We start from the raw sequence: 20,752 nt of genomic DNA on the forward strand, positions 1-20,752 counted from the left end.
GGTGCGTGGCTATGTTCCCAATTTCGTTGTATACCTGCAGTGCAATGACACCTAAGGCATTCTATTCTATTCTATTTCACAAGAAGAAAATGTCCGGTTGCTCGCTTCGCTTTTGTCACAGCAAAGGTGTTCTAGTCGATTCAAGAAAAAAATTGGCCGGTTGCTCTCTTTGTTTTTGTCACAATTCTGGCAAATGAGTTTGCCCGCCTGCCTGAGCGCTCCCCGTTTGTACATCCAGACGGATGAGATCAAGCTGAAAGACAGAGCGGTTAGTGTTTTGGATGAAGCCCTGGGGCCGGCCACGTCCACCGCCTTCAGCTGCAGACTCAGGCTGCCGAGCAGCAGATCGCTGCCCTGAGGGATTCCCAAAGGGCGGGCCTAAACTACCCTGGAAGTGGGGTCAACGCCGCTACTAGCAATCCTCTTCATTGCGTAAGCCACCTCATCACACACTTGCAGTACGCATGACTTAGTTCGTTGCTGGAGGAAGGTAGCACAAAAACAGTTTTGAACTTTGAACGAGTGCTTGTGTGTGTGTGTTGCGGGGCGTTTTCAGTCTCAGGAGGATCGGGACACGCGACGGTTTCATCTGAAAATCGCTGAGCTCAGCGCAGTCATCAGGAAACTGGAGGATCGAAACGCCCTGCTTTCTGAAGAGCGCAATGAACTGGTAATTTATTGACGGCACGCTTGAAGGTTTGCGCTACGTTTGATGCGCGCCATCCAGCGAGGCACCCATTGCGCTTGCTTATTAGTTGAGCGGCGCGGCGAGTCGGTTGCCTGGTAGATGTCTTTTATTGGGAGCCAAAGCCACGATTCCGTTCAAACCGATGCAAAAGGAATGGATACGTTCTGGCCCGCGTGTTGTGCGTCTTTCACATCCCGCACTTCATGCTTGCAGCTAAAGCGACTGAGAGAAACAGAAAGCCAGTTTCTGCCACTCCTGTACAAAAACAAACGCCTGAGCAGGAAGAATGAAGAACTCTCGCTGGTGCTGTGTCGCCTTGAAAACAAAGTGCGCTTTGTCACCCAGGAGAACGAGGAGATGGCAAGCTTGGTAAGTCGACGCGGACAACGGCGGCGTGCCAACAGAGTCCACTGCATTTGTGTTCCACAGAGAAGGCCTAGTTCGCTCAATGACCAGGACCGCGGTTGCGGCCAGCAGGACGGTGAAATGGAGTTCCTTCAAGTTGTGGAGCAGCGGCACATCATCGACGACTTGTCCAAGGTCTTCAGGCAGGCGACTCGGTGCACGTACGGCAGCGCCGCGCTCGCTCGCTGTCGCCAGGAAACCTTTTCCGTCCAAAGCTTGGCCGGCGGCCGCCATCCAAAAAATTGGCCCCTTAAATTCCGACCTTTCAAGCAGGAGCATTGTGCGCACGCGTTTGAACACGCTTTAGACTTGTTTTGCCGTTTTCAGCAGCTCAAAGCTCCCGTTTTGTCAGCGCCTTTGCCACTCGCTGTGCGCTGAAAACGACGGACTTGCCCGGCTGCTCAGCCCGTCAACCATGAGCCGCGAGCGCGACGTCATTGTCCGTAGGCAGCTAGTGGCAAAATGCACCCTGTTAGAGTTGCGCTCGCTCCAACTTATTTTGCAAGAACCACACGGGAGACAAGTAAGTTCTTTTGGACACCTGCAGGTGGAGAGTCCATCCGTTGTACGAATGAAGTCTGACTCTCGGCTCCTGCACGAGCATTTTAATTAAGAGAAACAGGGTGGGTGTAAGAGTGGATTGAATAGAGGAAGCCCTTGACCTCTAGTCAAAACATAGCAAGGGGTGTTTTACGACTTTGTGTAGGAAGGGATAAGCGATAGGGATAAATAAGGGATAAATAATATTATTTATTACAGGTCGCAGTCAAAGTCAAAGCAAAACAATGATACGATAAAGATAATCTGGAAAACCCTGACACACCCTGTAGTTGTCACTTTTGGAAAAGACGAGCGTCCCTCCAATCATCGCCGGTGACGTGTTTTTCAGGCTCTGGAGACAGGAGCTCATGTCAGAAATGTCATTGTGAGTCGCGTTTGTTTCTGCGCCGGAGCCGTTCGTTCCCTTTGCATCCAAAGAATCTCAAAGGCGGATTATTTGTGTCGACAGGAGAGAGATTTGCTGCTACGATACCGACGTCGAGAATCTCTGAGGAGGAACAAAGCGTGAGGTCCTGCAAGGTGAGTCTGTTTGTTTGCGGCTGCTTGGTGTTGCGCAAGATGAAATGGCCTTTTTCTCGCTATCGTTCCTCTCGTCGATTCATCGTGAGGTGTCGCTTCAGTTTGTTCAGAGAGATGTTTGCTTCCGCGCCCGCAGGTCATCGAAACATTTTACGGCTACGACGAAGACGTGTTGGTGGACTCGGACGGATCGTCCTTGTCTTTTCACACCGACAGAACCCCCGACACGGAACCCGAAGAGGTAGCCCGCCATTTCTGCCAGCGTATTGGCACCAAACATTCCTCTTCAGCCTGGAATCGGACTCGTCTTTGCGTCGCGGGTGCTTTGTCGCCGGTCTGACTGATTCTGGTACTAGTGCTGTGTTGCATTGGTGTGTGCATGAAGAGGCGGAGCTTCGCTACCGCCAGCTGACGCAAGAATATCAAGCGCTGCAACGAGCCTACGCTCTGCTAGCCCAGACCAGCGAAAGGGGACTACGACGCCGAGAAGGAGATCAAGGTGGCGCCCCTTCCCGCAACCCCCGGCCGGGTCGCAGCCTCCCCGTTCTCACCCAGCCTCGGGTGTTCTCTGGTCTGAAAGGAGGAGGAGGAGCCTCCCTCCTCCTCCTTTCAGACCAGAGAAAAGCTGATGGTAGAAATGGGTCACTATCAAAGCAGAGTAGCAGATCTGGAGTCAGCGCTGAAGCAACAAGGACAGGTAAGCTCATCAATGAGCACACCTTTTTCTCAGACAAAATAGCTACATTCTTCAGTCACTCATCCGTCTGGCATTACTGGACCAACCCCCCCCCCCCCCCCCCCCCCCGAACGTGGCTGGGAAAATGCGGAGAAAAGCAAATGTCATTTTCCAGTCAACCAAAGAATTTGTGGATGAAAATGACACAACATTCCAAAGCTGTCCACGCGTTTGTCTCTTCTAGAATGTCAAGTGGGTGGAGGAGAAGCAGCTGCTGCGTCAGAGCAATCAGCAGTTGGCCGAAAAGGTGACGGAAAGAAAGGCGCTGGGCGGAGTCGCTTGGCGTCACACCTGTCGGGAAGCCCCGCAGATGAGGTCTGACTGTCTTTTCAGGTCAGGCGGATGGAGGCGGAAGAAGCGCGTCTGAAAGAGCACATCCAGGATATCCGAGACCAAAACGAACTGCTTGAGTTCCGCATCCTGGAGCTGGAGGTGGGAAGACTCGCACAAGCGTGTTGAGGCCAGAGATGTGACGGACGGACGGACGGACGGACGGACGGATGCATGCCTCTGCCTTTCAGGAGAGGGAGTGGCGCTCCCCCGTCTTGAAGTTTCTGCAAGTCCGTTTCCCAGACGGCCTCAGCCCTTTGCAGATCTACTGCGAGGCCGAGGGCGTGAGCGTACGTAAGGCGTCCCTCGCAACCCTAACCTTAACCCGAGGTCCCAGAACACCTTACATTGCTCCTTGCGCCTTTCCCCCGGACATCGTCATCAGTGATCTGATGAAGAAGCTGGACATCCTGGGCTATAACGCCGTAAGTGTATGTCGAACTCCTTATGTTCGCACTCCACGAGACTCGGCGGCTCAAATGTGACTTTTGGAAGGCTTTGCGCTGAAAGAAGCTTGTTGACGCTGTGCCTTTGGGCTCTTGCAGAATCTCACCAGCGAGGAGCAGGTGGTCGTGATTCACGCCAGGACCTTTCTCACCCTAGCCGAGAAGGTAACACGCACGTCCACGCACACTCTCGCATTCTGCTTATGTGACAGCAGCCTTTCCTCAGTGGTTAGAATACATCAAAGTGACCAAGTCAACACTTCAACAGAAGATGTTGGACATTGAAAGTGAGAAGGTAGACAGACACGCGACATCAGCCAAGGGGAACTCCGGCAATGTGCCCCAACAATTCTGACCTTGAGCTGTGCTAGGATATGTTCTGCAAGCAGAAGGGCTACCTGGATGAAGAGTTGGACTTCAGGAAGTGTTCCATGGACCAGGCTCATAAGGTAAGCCGCCCTCAAATCTCCCGCCGGACCACTGATGGACGAGGATTGCGGCCCAGAGGATCCTGGAGCTGGAGGCCATGTTGTACGAGGCGCTACCGCAGCGGGACTGCCCCGCCACGGACGGCGAAAAAGCCAGCCACGCTGGCGTGAATGACGTGCTGACGGCGGATCAGAGAGAAGAGCTTAGGAGCGCCGTGGACCAATGGAAGCGAGCCCTGATGTGCGAGTTGAGGGAGCGCGACGCTTGCATCCTCCAAGAGAGAATGGATCTGCTGCACAGCGCGCAACAGGTAAGGGCCCAAAGCCAGCCCGGCACTTACTTGCACGCTTACTGGCTTTTGAATGCCACTTTCCATTTGTCCGTCCTAGAGGAACAAAGAGCTGAAAGAATTCATCGAAGCTCAGAAGAGACAAATCAAACAATTGGAGGAGAAGTTTCTGTTTCTCTTTCTATTCTTCTCCTTGGCCTTCATTCTGTGGCCCTAACACCAGCTGGTGAGTGAGCTCCAGCGGCACCGCACTCGACACCTCCGATACACTGCCAGCCGGTCTCAGACGTTGGCAGACGCTCCGATGCCAACGTATACCCCCCGCCACGGTGACAGAGGCACCGCGTCACACCGGCGCTCATCCAATCAGAAGGCAGGAAAAGCAAATTCACATGCAGGGCACTTTTGAACCAGAAGAGAGCGCCACAAAAAACGGTTGTTGCCCCAAACGCGCACTAAAAAGGGTCAGAATAACAAGAGTCCCACTGGCCAGCCGGGGCCACCCGTCCAGCTGTTTCTTCAGGGGGGAAAAAAATTGGAGTCACCGGTGAGTACATTTTGCATTTAGCTCTGCTTTTCTGCTTCTGTCTTCAAGTGTGTGGCATCCTGCGATCAAAGAGTCAGCCAACCCCAAAGCGGTTGACCTCAACGTCCCACCACCATGCCTACCAGAGCAGGTGACGTGATGCTTTGGACATCCTTCCGTCTCAGATGCCCAAAAGTACTCTTTGCCACATCTGCGGCAATACGGTGTCTTTTCAAAGGTGCAAATAAATCCAGCGTGGGCGGAACACGCACGTCTTCGGTTTTTCCCGCTTTGTTTGTGTGACAGCTGTTGTGAAAATTTTATACAAATAAAGTTGTATAGTACAGGTTTGGCCAAGCCGCAACTCCCGAACCGCATGCGGCTCTTTTATGTTCATATCAACATTTGTGTGTGTGTGTGTGTGGGGGGGGGGGGGGTTGTGCGTGTTGGCTTCACTTGAGTTCAATTTGGTATTTTGGTCAAAAGCGCATGTGGTGAAATTCCACAAAGTAGGATGGGCAAACACATTTCTTTAAACTATGAGTGTCAATTGGGCTCTCGAAATGGCAGGGAAAAGATGCACAGCAAAACGAAAATACGTAGATGAACACAGGACGTTTTAATCAGAGTGGGAAAGTTTCTATTTTTTGTTGAACGTGATGGCAAACCATTCTGCCTGATATGTCAGACCTCAGCGCATTTCAAAGATTCAAATCTTCAGCGCCATGCACTTCAGCTCACTCCATGCTAACATTGATCAGGCGTCGAACCCGCATCATCATGCTTAAGAGGTGGCCATGCTAACCAGTGCGCCATTATGTCAACGCATAATAACTAAGTCTACTGGTCAAAACAGCGGTTACTATATGACGTCGCTACGTCGTGGTCACGTGACGCAGACAAGACGTCAATGGACGTGGGCAGAGTTAACTTGTTTAAAAGGGAGTAGGCAGAAGAAATATTTAATTTATTTGAATCTATTTTGAGTGCACACCATTATGCCAATGCATAACAACTGTAAATCTACTAAACAAAACAGCGGTTGCTATATGACATCTGCCACGTCGTGGTCACGTGACATACGTGACGTCGATGGGCGTAACTTTCGCCGGAATTCAAATCCGCGGGGAGAGTTAACTTGTTTAAAAGAGAGTGGGCAGAAGAATTATTTAATTTATTTAAATCTATTTGGTGTGTGCGCCATTATGTCAATGCATAACAACTGTAAGTCTACTAAACAAAACAGCGGTTGCTATTTGACGTCTGCCACGTCGTGGTCACGTGACGCGGACGTGACGTCGACGCCTACTTTACATCCCACCGATCACAGGACTCCTCGGCTGCATAACCGTGCCCCCTTCCCAACCAATCGGATTTGCTATACGCGAAAACGACGCCAATGGAAAGAGCTTCCGCCCAAATTTAAATCCGTGGGCGTGGCTCGCAGCAGGAAGTAGGAAAATGGCGGCGATGTTGACAAAGACACAGCGGATGGTAACATACGACTAACAAGAGAAATATTTTTATTTTCTGCTTGCAACTGGACCGTCCAGAGCGTACACGGTAAGTACAACTCATCGTTTTTAAAAAGAAGTACTTTTGTTGCCCTGAAAAGCGAGTGAGCGTGGCGTTTGTGGGGGACGTCGAATTTCGACGATTCTTTCTGGTCAACGGTTGTAAATGATTGTGTTGATTAAAAAAGAAAACTTGATGTAACTCTACTTTTAACTGCCGTTTCAGATAGATTTGGAATTGCATCACATCCAATTTTGCCTAGAGCGTACACGGTAAGTAACACTCGTTGTGTTTAAGGAGATTTACGTTTGTAATAGCAGAAGTGTAGCCGCGTTGCGTTGTACGTGTGAATGTTGGTCCGGGCGAAATGTTAATGTTTAATTTCATTCCTTTAGGTTCCACGGTGTTTGTTGGCTGCAAGTTTTCCACTGCAAGAAGAGGCTCATATCATTGACCAGGAGCGAGCTACAATGGTGAGTAGCCATAACATTTATGTTAAACACTTCCTATTTCATGTCTAACAGTACTTGATTTAACAAATAACCATAAATAAATACAGTGTGGGCACTGAAGTTAACATATGTGATTATACTGCCTAATCTGTCACCGAGTAGATTGTTGCAAAGTAATATAAGATCCAAAGTTGTAATTCAGAATAGTTTTCAAAAGAAGGCCATTAGAATTATATACAAGTCTGATTACCCTGAACAAGCTATTAATTAAATCACAAATTCTTCAATTCAAAGATTTGGTAGATTATCAGACAAATAATGTCTAACAGTAATTGATTTAACACATCACGATAAGTAGATTGAGTGTGGGCACTCTCAAGTTAACATATGTGATTATACTGCCTAATCTGTTACAGAGTATGTTGTTGCCAAGTAATGTAGAATAGATCCAAAGTAGTAATCCAGAATAGTTTTGAAGAGGCCATTAGAATGATAAACAAATCTGATTACCTTGAACATAATAACAAGCTAAGTGTTTAATATGTCCTATGAAGTCAAAATTGGGCACCATCATGTGGTGAAATTTGGAATTGCATCACATCCAATTTTGCCTGGGAACAAACAGATTACATAAATCTTAGTTTTGAATAAGCCACTCCTTCTCAAACAAGTAAACTCTGCCCATTTTGCGCAGTAGATGTTCTGTTAATATCTAGTATTTATACAAAGTCATAATTTAAATTGCTTTCAACCTTCATTCATCGGTTCAACCAACATTACTCGCTCTTATTACCAACTTGTATTGATTTAACTAAGCGTTTAATACTTCCTATCAGGTCTCAAATCGAGATTTGGCAAAATACAATTTCAGCAAATCCAATTTTGCCAGGGAACAAAAATAGATTAAATAAACTAAATAAGTCCTCTTCCCATTAAATAAATCAGAAAAGTCTGTCTTGTAACCAGTCCTCTTCAAACAAGTAAAGTCTGCCCATTTTGTGCCGTAGATTTTGTGTCTATGCCTAGTATTTAAACAAAATCATAATTTAAACGACTTCTTTCCTTCATTCACTTTGGAAATTTGGAATTGCAGCAAATCGAATTTTGGCAGGGAACAAAAATAGATCAATTAAACTAAATAAGTCTTCTTCCCATTAAATAAATTAAAAAAGTCTGTCTTGTAACCAGTCCTTTTCAAACAAGTAAAGTCTGCCCATTTTGTGCCGTCGATTTTGTGTTAATGCCTAGTATTTATACAAAATCATAATTTAAAGGACTTCATTCCTTCATTCACTTTGGAAATTTGGAATTGCAGCACATCAAATTTTGCCTGGGAAGAAAAGTAGATTAAATAAATTTAATAAGTCTTACTACTTCCCATTAAATAAATTAAATACGTCTTACTTGTTCCCACTCCTTTTCAAAACAGTAGTTTAAAACGAGGGCCCTTCACTCAATCTTTAACCCCAACCCCGCACGTTGTGTTGTATCTGTGAATGTTGGTTGTGGCCAAATGATAGTTTTCTTTCATTCGTTTAGGTTCCAAGAAAACTTGATGTAACTCTACTTTTAACTGCCGTTTCAGATAAGCGGGTATTACGTCGCAGTCATGTGCCGTGGATATGACGTAATTGCCCGAACCTCCGCCAAAATTCAAATCTGTTGGCGCGATGGCCGTGAGCCACTGAGCAGCGACGATTATCAACAGAAATATCTTTATTTTCTGCTTGCAACTGGACCGTCTAGAGCGTACACGGTAAGTAACACTCATTGTGTTTAAGGAGATTTACGTTTGTAATAGCAGAAGTGTAGCCGCGTTGCGTTGTACGTGTGAAAATTGGTCGAGGCGAAATGTTAATGTTTAATTTCATTCCTTTAGGTTCCACGGTGTTTGTTGGCTGCAAGTTTTCCACTGCAAGAAGAGGCTCGTATCATTGACCAGGAGCGAGCTACAATGGTGAGTAGCCATAACATTTATGTTAAACACTTCCTATTTCATGTCTAACAGTACTTGATTTAACAAATAACCATAAATAAATACAGTGTGGGCACTGAAGTTAACATATGTGATTATACTGCCTAATCTGTCACGGAGTAGATTGTTGCAAAGTAATATAAGATCCAAAGTTGTAATTCAGAATAGTTTTCAAAAGAAGGCCATTAGAATTATATACAAGTCTGATTACCCTGAACAAGCTATTAATTAAATCACAAATTCTTCAATTCAAAGATTTGGTAGATTATCAGACAAATAATGTCTAACAGTAATTGATTTAACACATCACGATAAGTAGATTGAGTGTGGGCACTCTCAAGTTAACATATGTGATTATACTGCCTAATCTGTTACAGAGTATGTTGTTGCCAAGTAATGTAGAATAGATCCAAAGTAGTAATCCAGAATAGTTTTGAAGAGGCCATTAGAATGATAAACAAATCTGATTACCTTGAACATAATAACAAGCTAAGTGTTTAATATGTCCTATGAAGTCAAAATTGGGCACCATCATGTGGTGAAATTTGGAATTGCATCACATCCAATTTTGCCTGGGAACAAACAGATTACATAAATCTTAGTTTTGAATAAGCCACTCCTTCTCAAACAAGTAAACTCTGCCCATTTTGCGCAGTAGATGTTCTGTTAATATCTAGTATTTATACAAAGTCATAATTTAAATTGCTTTCAACCTTCATTCATCGGTTCAACCAACATTACTCGCTCTTATTACCAACTTGTATTGATTTAACTAAGCGTTTAATACTTCCTATCAGGTCTCAAATCGAGATTTGGCAAAATACAATTTCAGCAAATCCAATTTTGCCAGGGAACAAAAATAGATTAAATAAACTAAATAAGTCCTCTTCCCATTAAATAAATCAGAAAAGTCTGTCTTGTAACCAGTCCTCTTCAAACAAGTAAAGTCTGCCCATTTTGTGCCGTAGATTTTGTGTCTATGCCTAGTATTTAAACAAAATCATAATTTAAACGACTTCTTTCCTTCATTCACTTTGGAAATTTGGAATTGCAGCAAATCGAATTTTGGCAGGGAACAAAAATAGATCAATTAAACTAAATAAGTCTTCTTCCCATTAAATAAATTAAAAAAGTCTGTCTTGTAACCAGTCCTTTTCAAACAAGTAAAGTCTGCCCATTTTGTGCCGTCGATTTTGTGTTAATGCCTAGTATTTATACAAAATCATAATTTAAAGGACTTCATTCCTTCATTCACTTTGGAAATTTGGAATTGCAGCACATCAAATTTTGCCTGGGAAGAAAAGTAGATTAAATAAATTTAATAAGTCTTACTACTTTGTTTTCCCTCGCCCGGACGCGGGTCACCGGGGCCCCCCTCTGGAGCCAGGCCTGGAGGCGGGGCTCGAAGGCGAGCGTCTGGTGGCCGGGTCTTCGCCCATGGGGCCCGGCCGGGCATAGCCCGAAATGGAAACGTGGGTCCCCCTTCCCATGGGCTCACCACCTGTGGGAGGGGCCGAAGGGGTCGGGTGCAATGTGAGCTGGGCGGCAGCCAAAGGCAGGGACCTTGGCGGTCTGATCCCCGGCTGCAGAAGCTGGCTCTTGGGACATGGAATGTCACCTCTCTGGCTGGAAAGGAGCCCGAGCTGGTGTGCGAGGCAGAAAGATTCCGACTAGATATAGTCGGACTAGCCTCCACACACAGTTTGGGTTCCGGTACAAGCCCTCTCGAGAGGGGCTGGACTCTCTTCCACTCTGGAGTTGCCCACGGTGAGAGGCGTCGAGCAGGTGTGGGTATACTTATTGCCCCCCGGCTGGGCGCCTGCACATTGGGGTTCACCCCGGTGAACGAGAGGGTAGCCTCCCTCCGCCTTCGGGTGGGGGGACGGGTCCTGACTGTTGTTTGTGTCTATGCACCAAACAGCAGCTCAGAGTACCCACCCTTCTTGGGGTCCCTGGAAGAAGTGCTGGAGAGCGCTCCTTCTGGGGACTCCATCGTTCTACTGGGTGACTTCAATGCTCACGTGGGCAATGACAGTGAGACCTGGAAGGGCGTGATTGGGAGGAACGGCCCCCCTGATCTGAACCCGAGCGGTGTTCTATTGTTGGACTTCTGTGCTCGACACGGATTTTCAATAATGAACACCATGTTCAAACATAAGGGTGTCCATGTGTGCACTTGGCACCAGAACACCCTAGGCCGCAGTTCGATGATCGACTTTGTAGTCGTGTCATCGGATTTGCGGCCGCATGTTTTGGACACTTGGGTGAAGAGAGGGGCGGAGCTGTCAACTGATCACCACCTGGTGGTGGGTTGGCTCCGATGGTGGGGGAAGATGCCGGTCCGACCTGGCAGACCCAAACGCTCTGTGAGGGTCTGCTGGGAACGTCTGGCAGAATCTCCTGTCAGGAAGAGCTTCAACTCCCACCTCCGGCAGAGCTTTTCCCACGTCCCGGGGGAGGCGGGGGACATTGAGTCTGAGTGGACCATGTTCCGCGCCTCCATTGTTGAGGCGGCCGACCGGAGCTGTGGCCGTAAGGTCGTTGGTGCCTGTCGTGGCGGCAATCCCCGAACCCGCTGGTGGACACCGGCGGTAAGGGATGCCGTCAAGCTGAAGAAGGAGTCCTATCGGGCCGTTTTGGCCTGCGGGACTCCGGAGGCAGCTGACAGGTACCGGATGGCCAAGCGGAACGCGGCTTCGGCGGTTGCTGAGGCAAAAACCCGGGCGTGGGAGGAGTTCGGTGAGGCCATGGAGAATGACTTTCGGACGGCTTCGAGGAAATTCTGGTCCACCATCCGGCGTCTCAGGAGGGGGAAGCAGTGCAACGTCAACACTGTTTACAGTGGGGATGGCGTGCTGCTGACCTCGACTCGGGACGTCGTGAGTCGGTGGGGAGAATACTTCGAAGACCTCCTCAATTCCACCTACACGCCTTCCATTGAGGAAGCAGGGCCTGGAGACTCTGAGGCGGATTCTCCAATCTCTGGGGCCGAAGTCACTGAGGTAGTCAAAAAACTCCTCGGTGGCAAGGCCCCGGGGGTGGATGAGATCCGCCCGGAGTTCTTAAAGGCTCTGGATGTTGTGGGGCTGTCATGGCTGACACGCCTCTACAACGTTGCGTGGACATCGGGGACAGTGCCTCTGGATTGGCAGACTGGGGTGGTGGTTCCCCTCTTTAAGAAGGGGGACCGGAGGGTGTGTTCCAATTACAGGGGAATCACACTCCTCAGCCTCCCTGGTAAGGTCTATTCAGGGGTGCTGGAGAGGAGGGTCCGTCGGGAGGTCGAACCTCGGATTCAGGAGGAGCAGTGTGGCTTTCGTCCTGGCCGTGGAACAGTGGACCAGCTCTACACCCTCGACAGGATCCTCGAGGGTGCATGGGAGTTCGCCCAACCAGTCCACATGTGTTTTGTGGACTTGGAGAAGGCGTTCGACCGTGTCCCTCGGGAGGTTCTGTGGAGGGTGCTTCGGGAGTACGGGGTGCCGAGCCAACTGATAAGGGCGGTTCGGTCCCTGTATCACCGATGCCAGAGTCTGGTCCGCATTTCCGGCAGTAAGACGGATTCGTTCCCAGTGAGGGTTGGACTCCGCCAAGGCTGCCCTTTGTCACCGATTCTGTTCATAATTTTTATGGACAGAATTTCTAGGCGCAGCCGAGGCGTTGAGGGGGTCCGGTTTGGGGACCTCAGCATCGCGTCTCTGCTTTTTGCAGATGACGTGGTGCTGTTGGCTTCTTCAGGCCGTGATCTCCAGCTCTCGCTGGAACGATTCGCAGCCGAGTGTGAAGCGGTCGGGATGAGGGTCAGCACCTCCAAATCCGAGTCCATGGTCCTCGATCGGAAAAGGGTGGAATGCCCTCTCCGGATCGGGGATGAGATCCTGCCCCAAGTGGAGGAGTTCAAGTATCTTGGAGTCTTGTTCACGAGTGAGGGGAGGATGGAGCGTGAGATCGACAGGCGGATCGGTGCAGCGTCGGCAGTAATGCGGACCCTGTACCGGTCCGTTGTGGTGAAGAGAGAGCTGAGCCAAAAGGCAAAGCTCTCAATTTACCGGTCGATTTACGCTCCTACCCTCACCTATGGTCACGAGCTATGGGTCGTGACCGAAAGAACGAGATCTCGGATACAAGCGGCCGAAATGAGTTTTCTCCGCAGGATGTCCGGGCTCTCCCTTAGAGATAGGGTGAGAAGCTCGGTCATCCGGGAGAGACTCGGAGTAGAGTCGCTACTCCTCCACGTTGAGAGGAGCCAGATGAGGTGGCTCGGGCATCTTATCAGGATGCCTCCTGGACGCCTCCCTGGGGAGGTGTTCCGGGCATGTCCCACCGGTAGGAGACCCCGTGGACGACCCAGGACGCGCTGGAGAGACTATGTCTCTCAGCTGGCCTGGGAACGCCTTGGGATCCCCCGGGATGAGCTGGATGAAGTGGCTGGGGAGAGGGAAGTCTGGGAGTCCCTCCTAAAGCTGCTCCCCCCGCGACCCGACCCCGGATAAGCGGAAGAAGATGGATGGATGGATGGATGGAAGTCTTACTACTTCCCATTAAATAAATTAAATACGTCTTACTTGTTCCCACTCCTTTTCAAAACAGTAGTTTAAAACGAGGGCCCTTCACTCAATCTTTAACCCCAACCCCGCACGTTGTGTTGTATCTGTGAATGTTGGTTGTGGCCAAATGATAGTTTTCTTTCATTCGTTTAGGTTCCAAGAAAACTTGATGTAACTCTACTTTTAACTGCCGTTTCAGATAAGCGGGTATTACGTCGCAGTCATGTGCCGTGGATATGACGTAATTGCCCGAACCTCCGCCAAAATTCAAATCTGTTGGCGCGATGGCCGTGAGCCACTGAGCAGCGACGATTATCAACAGAAATATCTTTATTTTCTGCTTGCAACTGGACCGTCTAGAGCGTACACGGTAAGTAACACTCATTGTGTTTAAGGAGATTTACGTTTGTAATAGCAGAAGTGTAGCCGCGTTGCGTTGTACGTGTGAAAATTGGTCGAGGCGAAATGTTAATGTTTAATTTCATTCCTTTAGGTTCCACGGTGTTTGTTGGCTGCAAGTTTTCCACTGCAAGAAGAGGCTCGTATCATTGACCAGGAGCGAGCTACAATGGTGAGTAGCCATAACATTTATGTTAAACACTTCCTATTTCATGTCTAACAGTACTTGGTTTAACAAATAACCATAAATAAATACAGTGTGGGCACTGAAGTTAACATATGTGATTATACTGCCTAATCTGTCACGGAGTAGATTGTTGCAAAGTAATATAAGATCCAAAGTTGTAATTCAGAATAGTTTTCAAAAGAAGGCCATTAGAATTATATACAAGTCTGATTACCCTTAACATAACAACAAGCTATTAATTAAATCACAAATTCTTCAATTCAAAGATTTGGTAGATTATCAGACAAATAATGTCTAACAGTAATTGATTTAACACATCACGATAAGTAGATTGAGTGTGGGCACTCTCAAGTTAACAGATATGATTATACTGCCTAATCTGTTACAGAGTATGTTGTTGCCAAGTAATGTAGAATAGATCCAAAGTAGTAATCCAGAATAGTTTTGAAGAGGCCATTAGAATAATAAACAAATCTGATTACCTTGAACATAATAACAAGCTAAGTGTTTAAGGAGATTTACGTTTGTAATAGCAGAAGTGTAGCCGCGTTGCGTTGTACGTGTGAAAATTGGTCGAGGCGAAATGTTAATGTTTAATTTCATTCCTTTAGGTTCCACGGTGTTTGTTGGCTGCAAGTTTTCCACTGCAAGAAGAGGCTCGTATCATTGACCAGGAGCGAGCTACAATGGTGAGTAGCCATAACATTTATGTTAAACACTTCCTATTTCATGTCTAACAGTACTTGATTTAACAAATAACCATAAATAAATACAGTGTGGGCACTGAAGTTAACATATGTGATTATACTGCCTAATCTGTCACGGAGTAGATTGTTGCAAAGTAATATAAGATCCAAAGTTGTAATTCAGAATAGTTTTCAAAAGAAGGCCATTAGAATTATATACAAGTCTGATTACCCTTAACATAACAACAAGCTATTAATTAAATCACAAATTCTTCAATTCAAAGATTTGGTAGATTATCAGACAAATAATGTCTAACAGTAATTGATTTAACACATCACGATAAGTAGATTGAGTGTGGGCACTCTCAAGTTAACAGATATGATTATACTGCCTAATCTGTTACAGAGTATGTTGTTGCCAAGTAATGTAGAATAGATCCAAAGTAGTAATCCAGAATAGTTTTGAAGAGGCCATTAGAATAATAAACAAATCTGATTACCTTGAACATAATAACAAGCTAAGTGTTTAATATGTCCTATGAAGTCAAAATTGGGCACCATCATGTGGTGAAATTTGGAATTGCATCACATCCAATTTTGCCTGGGAACAAACAGATTAAATAAATCTTAGTTTTGAATAAGCCACTCCTTCTCAAACAAGTAAACTCTGCCCATTTCGCGCAGTAGATGTTCTGTTAATATCTAGTATTTATACAAAGTCATAATTTAAATTGCTTTCAACCTTCATTCATCGGTTCAACCAACATTACTCGCTCTTATTACCAACTTGTATTGATTTAACTAAGCGTTTAATACTTCCTATCAGGTCTCAAGGCAAGATTTGGCAAAATACAATTTCAGCAAATCCAATTTTGCCAGGGAACAAAAATAGATTAAATAAACTAAATAAGTCTTCTTCCCATTAAATAAATCAGAAAAGTCTGTCTTGTAACCAGTCCTCTTCAAACAAGTAAAGTCTGCCCATTTTGTGCCGTAGATTTTGTGTCTATGCCTAGTATTTAAACAAAATCATAATTTAAACGACTTCTTTCCTTCATTCACTTTGGAAATTTGGAATTGCAGCAAATCGAATTTTGCCAGGGAACAAAAATAGATCAATTAAACTAAATAAGTCTTCTTCCCATTAAATAAATTAAAAAAGTCTGTCTTGTAACCAGTCCTTTTCAAACAAGTAAAGTCTGCCCATTTTGTGCCGTCGATTTTGTGTTAATGCCTAGTATTTATACAAAATCATAATTTAAAGGACTTCATTCCTTCATTCACTTTGGAAATTTGGAATTGCAGCACATCAAATTTTGCCTGGGAAGAAAAGTAGATTAAATAAATTTAATAAGTCTTACTACTTCCCATTAAATAAATTAAATACGTCTTACTTGTTCCCACTCCTTTACAAAAAAGTAGTTTAAAACGAGGTCCCTTCACTCAACCTTTAACCCTATTTATTCACCTTCTAGGCTAAGTGTTAAAGGCTAAGTGTTAAAGGCTAAGTGTTAAAGGCTAAGTGTTAGAGGCTAAGTGCCAGAGGCTAGGCGCCAGAGGCGAGTTTTTGTGGGCTGAAGTTTTAGTGGGGTTAGTGTGAATACAATCCAAAAGAATACAACAGAATACAATACAATAGAATATAATACATAGATTAAATTCAATAGCTCTTACTACTTCCCATTAAATAAATTAAATACGTCTTACTTGTTCCCAATCCTTTTCAAAAAAGTAGTTTAAAACGAGGGCCCTTCACTCAACCTTTAACCTCAACCCCGCACGTCACATTGTGTTGTATCTGTGAATGTTGGTTGTGGCCAAATGATAGTTTTCTTTCATTCGTTTAGGTTCCACGGTGTTTGTTGGCTATGTTTTCCACTGTCAGAAGGATGAAAATACAAAGTACAACGCTTGGACGTGGGCGAAGACGTCACCGGTGAGTCCTTCCTTCCTATTTATTTACCTTCTAGATGCTAGAGGCTAAGTGTTAGAGGCTAAGTGTTAGAGGCTAAGTGTTAAACACAATACGAACAACACAACGATACTGCACTGAACAACACGATACCGCACTGAGAAACACGATACCGCACTGAACAACACGATACCGCACTGAACAACACCATGCCGCACTGAACACCATGCCACACTGAACAACACCATCCCGCACTGAACAACACCATGCCGCACTAAACAACACCATGCCGCACTGAACAACACCATGCCTCACTGAACGACACCATGCCGCACTGAAAGACACCATGCCGCACTGAACGACACCATGCCGCACTGAAAGACACCATCCCGCACTGAACACCATGCCGCACTGAACAACACCATCCTGCACTGAACAACACCATCCCGCACTGAACAACACCATGCCGCACTGAACAACATTATGCCGCACTGAACATTATGCCGCACTGAACAACACCATGCCGCACTGAACAACACCATGCCGCACTGAACAACATTATGCCGCACTGAACAACACCATGCCGCACTGAACAACACCATGCCGCACTGAACAACACCATGCCGCACTGAACAACATTATGCCGCACTGAACAACACCATGCCGCACTGAACAACACCATCCTGCACTGAACAACACCATTCCGCATTGAACACCATGCCGCACTGAACAACACCATCCCGCACTGAACAACACCATCCCGCACTGAACAACACCATGCCGCACTGAACAACATTATGCCGCACTGAACAACACCATGCCGCACTGAACAACACCATGCCGCACTGAACAACACCATGCCGCACTGAACAACATTATAACGCACTGAACAACACCATCCCGCACTGAACAACACCATGCCGCACTAAACAACATTATGCCGCACTGAACAACATTATGCCGAAATGAACAACACCATGCCGCACTGAACAACACCATGCCGCACTGAACAACACCATCCTGCACTGAACAACACCATCCCGCACTGAACAACACCATGCCGCACTGAACAACACCATGCCGCACTGAACAACACCATGCCGCAATGAACAACACCATCCCGCACTGAACAACATTATGCCGCACTGAACAACATTATGCCGCACTGAACAACATTATGCCCCACTGAACAACATTATGCCGCACTGAACAACACCATGCCGCACTGAACAACACCATCCTGCACTGAACAACACCATCCCGCACTGAACAACACCATGCCGCATTAAACAACACCATGCCGCACTGAACAACACCATCCTGCACTGAACAACACCATGCCGCACTGAACAACACCATGCCGCACTGAACAACACCATGCCGCACTGAACAACATTATGCCGCACTGAACAACATTATGCCGCACTAAACAACATTATGTCGCACTGAACAACACCATGCCGCACTGAACAACACCATGCTGCACTGAACAACATTATGCCGCACTGAACAACACGATCCCGCATTGAACAACACCATCCCGCAGTGAACAACACCATGCCGCATTGAACAACACCATGCCGCACTGAACAACACCATGCTGCACTGAACAACATTATGCTGCACTGAACAACACGATCCTGCATTGGACAACACCATGCCGCACTGAACAACACCATCCTGCACTGAACAACACCATGCCGCACTGAACAACACCATGCCGCACTGAACAACATTATGCCGCACTGAAAAACACCATGCCGCACTGAACAACACCATCCCGCACTGAACAACACCATGCCGCATTGAACAACACCATGCCGCACTGAACAACACCATGCTGCACTGAACAACATTATGCTGCACTGAACAACACGATCCTGCATTGAACAACACCATGCCGCACTGAACAACACCATCCTGCACTGAACAACACCATCCTGCACTGAACAACACCACCCCGCACTGAACAACATGATCCCGCATTGAACAACACCATCCCGCACTGAACAACACCATGCTGCACTGAACAACACCATTCTGCACTGAACAACACCATGCCGCACTGAACAACACCATGCCGCACTGAACAACACCATGCCGCACTGAACAACACCATGCCGCACTGAACAACATTATGCCGCACTGAACAACACCATGCCGCACTGAACAACACCATCCCGCACTGAACAACACCATGCCGCATTGAACAACACCATGCCGCACTGAACAACACCATCCTGCACTGAACAACACCATCCCGCACTAAACAACACCATGCCGCACTGAACAACATTATGGCGCACTGGACAACATTATGCCGCACTGAACAACACCATGCTGCACTGAACAACATTATGCTGCACTGAAAAACACGATCCTGCATTGAACAACACCATGCCGCACTGAACAACACCATCCTGCACTGAACAACACCATGCCGCACTGAACAACACCATGCCGCACTGAACAACATTATGCCGCACTGAAAAACACCATGCCGCACTGAACAACACCATCCCGCACTGAACAACACCATGCCGCATTGAACAACACCATGCCGCACTGAACAACACCATGCTGCACTGAACAACATTATGCTGCACTGAACAACACGATCCTGCATTGAACAACACCATGCCGCACTGAACAACACCATCCTGCACTGAACAACACCATCCTGCACTGAACAACACCACCCCGCACTGAACAACACCACCCCGCATTGAACAACACCATCCCGCACTGAACAACACCATGCCGCACTGAACAACACCATTCCGCACTGAACAACACCATGCCGCACTGAACAACACCATGCCGCACTGAACAACACCATGCCGCACTGAACAACACCATGCCGCACTGAACAACACCATGCCGCACTGAACAACACCATGCCGCACTGAACAACACCATGCCGCACTGAACAACATTATGCCGCACTGAACAACACCATGCCGCACTTAACAACACCATCCCGCACTGAACAACACCATGCCGCATTGAACAACACCATGCCGCACTGAACAACACCATCCTGCACTGAACAACACCATCCCGCACTAAACAACACCATGCCGCACTGAACAACATTATGGCGCACTGGACAACATTATGCCGCACTGAACAACACCATGCTGCACTGAACAACATTATGCTGCACTGAACAACACGATCCTGCATTGAACAACACCATGCCGCACTGAACAACACCATCCTGCACTGAACAACACCATGCCGCACTGAACAACACCATGCCGCACTGAACAACATTATGCCGCACTGAAAAACACCATGCCGCACTGAACAACACCATCCCGCACTGAACAACACCATGCCGCATTGAACAACACCATGCCGCACTGAACAACACCATGCTGCACTGAACAACATTATGCTGCACTGAACAACACGATCCTGCATTGAACAACACCATGCCGCACTGAACAACACCATCCTGCACTGAACAACACCATCCTGCACTGAACAACACCACCCCGCACTGAACAACATGATCCCGCATTGAACAACACCATCCCGCACTGAACAACACCATGCCGCACTGAACAACACCATTCCGCACTGAACAACACCATGCCGCACTGAACAACACCATGCCGCACTGAACAACACCATGCCGCACTGAACAACACCATGCCGCACTGAACAACATTATGCCGCACTGAACAACACCATGCCGCACTGAACAACACCATCCCGCACTGAACAACACCATGCCGCATTGAACAACACCATGCCGCACTGAACAACACCATCCTGCACTGAACAACACCATCCCGCACTAAACAACACCATGCCACACTGAACAACATTATGGCGCACTGGACAACATTATGCCGCACTGAACAACACCATGCCGCACTGAACAACACCATGCCGCACTGAACAACACCATGCCGCACTGAACAACACCATGCCGCACTGAACAACATTATGCCGCACTGAACAACACCATGCCGCACTGAACAACACCATGCCGCACTGAACAACACGATCCCGCATCGAACAACACCATCCTGCACTGAACAACACCATGCTGCACTGAACAACATTATGCCGCACTGAACAACACGATCCCGCACTGAACAACATTATGCCGCACTGAACAACACGATCCCGCATTGAA

General features: G+C 47.2%; 1 protein-coding gene and 1 long non-coding RNA gene across 4 annotated transcripts; both read left to right on the plus strand.

The window, feature by feature from the left end:
* The first annotated feature begins 243 nt into the window (after window positions 1–243).
* LOC148393679 (uncharacterized) lies at window positions 244–2,957 on the plus strand. 3 transcript variants are annotated; one of them, XR_015860368.1, is made up of 4 exons: window positions 244–432; window positions 557–2,018; window positions 2,103–2,173; window positions 2,310–2,957. It is a non-coding gene; the product is annotated as an uncharacterized LOC148393679 (long non-coding RNA). The 3 variants fall into 3 exon arrangements; XR_015860369.1 differs by having other exon boundaries at window positions 557–670; window positions 902–2,173; XR_015860367.1 differs by having other exon boundaries at window positions 557–2,173.
* A 1,107-nt stretch (window positions 2,958–4,064) lies between these two features.
* LOC148393680 (janus kinase and microtubule-interacting protein 3-like) lies at window positions 4,065–5,182 on the plus strand. The gene is made up of 2 exons (XM_088385802.1): window positions 4,065–4,424; window positions 4,504–5,182. The coding sequence occupies exons 1-2, from the start codon at window positions 4,212–4,214 to the stop codon at window positions 4,618–4,620; spliced, it is 330 nt and encodes a 109-aa protein (XP_088241928.1). The 5' UTR covers window positions 4,065–4,211; the 3' UTR covers window positions 4,621–5,182.
* The last annotated feature ends 15,570 nt before the right edge of the window (window positions 5,183–20,752 follow it).

This window comes from Syngnathus floridae, chromosome 9 (assembly GCF_059516105.1).
Source record: "Syngnathus floridae isolate MCC-2025c chromosome 9, RoL_Sflo_1.0, whole genome shotgun sequence".
In the NCBI taxonomy this organism is placed as follows: domain Eukaryota; kingdom Metazoa; phylum Chordata; class Actinopteri; order Syngnathiformes; family Syngnathidae; genus Syngnathus; species Syngnathus floridae.

Bases quoted from the DNA above. Each gene is read 5' to 3' on its own strand.
- LOC148393680 (XM_088385802.1), top strand. From the start codon at position 4,212: ATGTTGTACGAGGCGCTACCGCAGCGGGACTGCCCCGCCACGGACGGC. The intron at 4,425-4,503 runs GTAAGGGCCCAA...TGTCCGTCCTAG, and splicing joins TGCTGCACAGCGCGCAACAG to AGGAACAAAGAGCTGAAAGA.